The following is a 5,456-nucleotide window of genomic DNA, read 5'->3' as shown; positions in this document are numbered from 1 at the left end:
ACAGTCTAACAGATGAACTACAGGGAGCGACTGAAGGCACTAGGTCTCTACTCCCTGGAGCGCAGGCGGGAAAGATATGTAATAATATACATATGGAAAATACTGGAAGGACTGGTACCAAACTTTGGCATCAAGTACTACACGAATGCCCGCAGAGGTCACCACTGCATGGTACCAAGGGTACCGTCCACTGCATCTCACATAAGAACAAGGTACTGCAACAGCCTCGGTTTCAGAGGACCTCAGCTCTTCAATGCCCTGCCAAAACATTTGAGAGACCTGCAAGACATGGATATGGAGGTCTTCAAAACTAAACTTGACGCTTTCCTCTCCACAATACCAGATGAACAAATGGCTCGAAATGAGACACAGTTTAGGGCAGCGATGTCAAATTCTCTTATACACCAGATGTGCCATCAAAACTCTTGATTGGACTATATCAGGTGGAGGAGAAGAGCCATGCAAGGAACGTGAAGAGAGCACATCATAAAGACGGAAAGTCACGGTGATGCTCCAGCATGACCACAGCCACTTGGCTGAAACCCATAAATAAATGAATAAATAAATATATTATATATATATATATATATATATATATAATTCTGTGCAAAAGCCTTTGGCCACTTTAAAATATTGTAAATTTCTACTAATTGCCAACTTATAAGTGGATGTTCTGCAATGCGTTTTTTAGAGGTGAAACATTGGTCCTGTTGGAATCATTTCTATGCCTAATCATTATATTTTGTAGTAAGGGTTCTGAATGAGAAGGAAAGATGTGAAACAACCACCAAAAATAGCCATGCAAGAGTTTTCGGCCACTTCACATAAACCAGTCAAGATACAATGTTTTAAAATAGAAAAATGTCTATAATGAAAATTTATTACATAATTTTCATTTCAAGAAGTTACTGTCCATTGTTAATATTCCATGTGGCTTCCCTTAACCTGGGAAGAGATGCATACAAATCCTTTACCAACTTCACAGGTATGAGATGCCATTCTCTGAGGTTGAGCTCCCACAACTCTTCAAGAGTGCGTGGATTCTTCTGACGAACTCTTCTCTTTAGTTCTGTCCACATTTGCTTGATGATATATAAGCTAGGGATCTGAGGTGGCCAATATTTCAATATGGTAACACCTTCATCAGCCAACTCCGTTGTGTTGCATGCGATCTATGGCATGGATCTCTGTCATGCAGAAAAATCTCACCTTCATTCAAGTCTGGTATCAAATTGTCCTTCAGCAACTGGATGGATTTGGCACTATTCAAGTTACTGTCAATTTTAATCAACTTTCTTGAACCATCATCAGATTCCAGACTTGGATGTAGGTGAGATTTTTGTACATTGCAGCAATTATTTAAGCTAAGGGAAGCCACATGAAATATTAACAATGTACAGTACTCCTTGAAGTGAATATTATGGAATAAATTTTCATTATAGACATTTTTCTGTTTAAAAACACTGTATCTTGATTGGTTTATGTGAAGTGGCTGAAAACTTTTGCATGACTATTTTTGGTGGTCATCTCATGTCTTCCCCTCTCATTCAGAGTCCCTACTACAAAATATAATGATTAGGTATGGAAATGACTCCAACAGGGCCAATGTTTCATGTGTAAAAAATGCAATGTGGAAACATCCACTTATAAGTTGGCAATTAGTAGAAATTTACAATAGTTTAAAGTGGCCAAAGACTTTTGCACAGTACTATATGTGTGTAATTTAGTTTGAGCTAAATCCCTTTATATGAAATTTGGTAAACAGATACTGCTCAGAGAGAGAGAGAGAGTGTGTGTGTGTGCGTGTGCGTGTGTGTGTGTATGTGTGTGAAAAAAGATAGTTGTGACCAAGTCCTTTGGCAAACTAGTGACTGAGACTTTTGGTGATATGCTGTGCTTGAGAAAACTCAGCAGGTCAAGTGAAGTCATTGTTGTGGCTGTTGCCAGTGTCACATAACTGGCACCTGTGTCGGTGGCACATAAAATGCACCTTGCAAGCGTTGGGCCTCACGGGGGCAATGTGGCCAATGGTGGTGTCACATAACTAGTGCCCATGCCGGTGGCACATAAATAGCACCTTTCAAGCACTGGGCTTCACAGAGGCAATGACAAATGGCCAAGACCTTTGGCAATATGCTGTGCTTGAGAAGAAGACCCATCAAACCATGTGAAATCATAGTCATGGTAGATACTGGTGTCACGCAAACTGGCACCCGTGCTAGTGGCATATAAAAGTACCCATTACACTCTCAGAATGGTTGGCATTAGGAAGGGCATCTAGCCATAGAAACCATGCCAAATCAGACTGGAGTTTGGTGCAGCTCCTCAGCTTACCAGCCCTGGTAAAACTGTCCAACCTATGCCAGCATGGACAACGGGCACTAAATGATGATGATGATGGTGGTGGTGGTGGTGGTGGTGGTGATGATGATCAATTTTGACTTGGGGCTAAACAACAGCACACAGTATCTTTTGTCAACTATCTCAAAAATTTAACAAAGAAAAAGAAGAATAAATAAAAAGTTACGTAAGATAAACAAGCATGAAAGATAAATATATAAAAGCAAAGAGAGACTTACATGGTTTCTCTTCTATTTCCTCATAGGAATTAAAAATTATTTCATGCTTTATTTCGGTCGCTGTGAAAGTAACAGAAAATGAGCAAAATTTAAATGTTTTACTAAAATTACACTAGTAGAGGTAAAAATAAAATTATTTACAGATTAAAAAAAAAAAAAAATAAGCGAGACAACTTCAATTTAATTATAAATGGTAGCATGAAGTGGTAGGAGTGAATCTGGTAATTGAAAATGAGATTTACTTCATTAAGTCACCACTTAAGTACAGTAGCCTAGAATAACTTTATAGTCAAGGTAATAAAACAATATTTATTTGACTTGTACCAACTTCATAAAAAATTTTGAAAGCTCTCCTTTAGCTAATGTCATAGCTTTCAGTCAATTAAGCCTGGGTTTGATTAAATTATCAATGACAGACTGGTCCATGTTTATCCCGTCCTCGGTCAATGCTTCTTTCTTTTGTAATTAATGTAATTTTTGATGTTCTTGTTCACAACCTTCTCTCAAGATGTTCCCATTTGTGTCATATTTGATTAGGATCAAGACTTTGAGCAACCTATTTCAGAGTTTTCATTCAGTGTTCCCAAAACTGCAAGTTACAGATAATAGACCCTTCTCAAATATTTCATAATATTTGGGTCATTTAAAGACAGTGAGCAGTCAGAATCAGTAGCACTCCAGACAAAATGCTTAGTGGCATTTCACCCTTCTTCATGTTCTGAATTCAAATTTCGCCATGGTTGACTTTGTTTTCCATCCTTTTGGAGTTGATAAAATAAGTACCAGATGAACACTATGGTCAATGTAATTGACTTACCCCTCCTCCGAAATTGATGGCCTTATGTCAAAATTTCACCAGTCCTCGGTCAAATCGTCCAACCCATGCCAGCATGGAAAGCAGACGTTAAACGAGGATGATGATGATGATGATAATGATTTGGGTCATTTAAATTGTTTTCAACAATAATTAAGCTCTGAGCTGTCTTATTACCCAAACTACCCCTTTCTCATATGGTAACTTCCACTCTCCATACTAAGCTGTTCTTTGCAAACAATTTGATTCTATCCTCTTCCTCATCATCATTTAACATCCAACTTTCATGTTGGCATGGGCTGGACCCAAGTTTCAATTTTGTTGCACCACACATATTTGCCTTTAATTGGAAAATTGACAGATTTTGCTTCCATTGGACAATATTTATTGATGATCAAAATTCATAATAACCTCCCTCTAAGTAACCAGTCAGAAACTGTCAGTAGCTTCTAAAAGCTCTTCTTCCCTCTGAAATACCCTTTTCAATCCATCTCTTGACTATGGCATTTGCTTTTTGATGATTAATTTTAAAAATTGAGTTATTTTTTGATTGGACTTCTCACATTGATACTAGCCAATGACTTGCTCACATGTAAATTCATCAATATCTTTTTTCCAACAATGGCTTTCATTGTTTTTACATCTCCCTCCCCACCTCTTACACCCTGTATCATTTCCTTAGTCTCTGATCTATCTACAGGTTTATGATACTGCTGCTCTCCTCACCTTCCTATGCTACCACATGTCTCCTTCTTCAGTCATTTCTATCTCTTTCATCCCACTCCCTGCCATATCAATATCCATTCTTCCTGAGTGTTAAACTAATACACCTGCTTGTTGTTCCTTCACCTGTCTTCATCTTTTGTTTTCTGTAAATTTGAACTATTATATATATATATATATATATATATATATATATATATGTATATATATATGTATATGTTAATCAATGACATTCCAGCTTAGTCTGACTCTCACATTTTATTATTTCCAATTTTTCCAATTTTACAATATTGAAATAAACTAGTACTTTCATGTGTTATGCAATCATCAGGTTTATGTAGTGAGAGTTATGTTCCACAACTTGACTACTGTAGTGAAATGGTTAGATTTGTCCCTTAAATACCCTCAATGGGCTCCAGTGGGCTGAATCTTACTGTATTTTGACCAATCAGTATGTGGCTAAGATGTCTCAGTTTGGTGAATATAACAATGTGGTTAGCATTTATGCTGCTTTTCTCAATGAAAACAGGAATGTTGTTTACAATATTCCAAAATATAGTCAAACAATTATTCCTTTAGGTGCAGTCAAAGTAAAGAATCCCTGACATGCCCACCAAACTGTGATGTCTAAGCCACACACCAATTGATTAAAATATTTAATTGAGAAAAGCAGGATAAATGTTAACCACATTGGTGCATTCACCAAACTGTGACATCATAGCCACATACTGATTGGTCAAAATACAGTTCATAAGATTCTGCCTGCTGGAGCCTACCGGAGGGTATTTAAAGGACAAATCTAACCATTTCACTATGGTTGTCAGTTGTGGAACATGATTGTCACTACATAAAACTGATGATTGCGTAAACACATGAAAGTACTAGTTTATTTCAATATTGTAAAATTAGAAAAATTGGAAATAATAGAATGTGAAAATTAGACTAAGCTGGAATTTCATTGATTAATATATTCTTCAATACACAACCATACAAACTCGGATACATATATATATATATATATATATATATATACTAACAGAAATACCCGGCGTTGCCCGGGTTAAAGAGAATAATGAAATCTAAAAACGCCGTCTAGACTACGCATCATCTTTATATATAGAGATGTATATACACACACGCACCCAAACACACGTATATATATGTATATCAATATAAATATATGAAAGTCAATGAAGCTTCGTAAAAGAAGGTGATCATGTACATACTTTCTTGCTGTTGTGATTATAACACCTCGTTGTAAACTATGTTCCTTGTTTTCCCTTGTGGAGCATATACAAATAGGTTTTTTTTTGCTGCCCACTCTTGAGCAGCCAACATAC

At 36.7% G+C, this 5,456-nt stretch overlaps 1 protein-coding gene across 2 annotated transcripts in view; it reads right to left on the bottom strand.

Annotated features, from left to right (window-relative positions):
• Positions 1 to 5,456, bottom strand: part of LOC106872595 (trichohyalin) — a 152,608-nt gene that overhangs the window by 112,204 nt on the left and 34,948 nt on the right. For both annotated transcript variants that reach the window (XM_052965781.1, XM_052965782.1), the window contains exon 3: positions 2,580 to 2,639. In XM_052965781.1, coding sequence (XP_052821741.1) covers positions 2,580 to 2,639 — 60 coding nt within the window. The remainder of the gene's footprint in view (positions 1 to 2,579; positions 2,640 to 5,456) is intronic.

The sequence above is a fragment of the Octopus bimaculoides genome, chromosome 2 (genome assembly GCF_001194135.2).
Source record: "Octopus bimaculoides isolate UCB-OBI-ISO-001 chromosome 2, ASM119413v2, whole genome shotgun sequence".
Classification (NCBI taxonomy): domain Eukaryota; kingdom Metazoa; phylum Mollusca; class Cephalopoda; order Octopoda; family Octopodidae; genus Octopus; species Octopus bimaculoides.
This window is presented reverse-complemented; position numbering and strand designations above follow the sequence as displayed.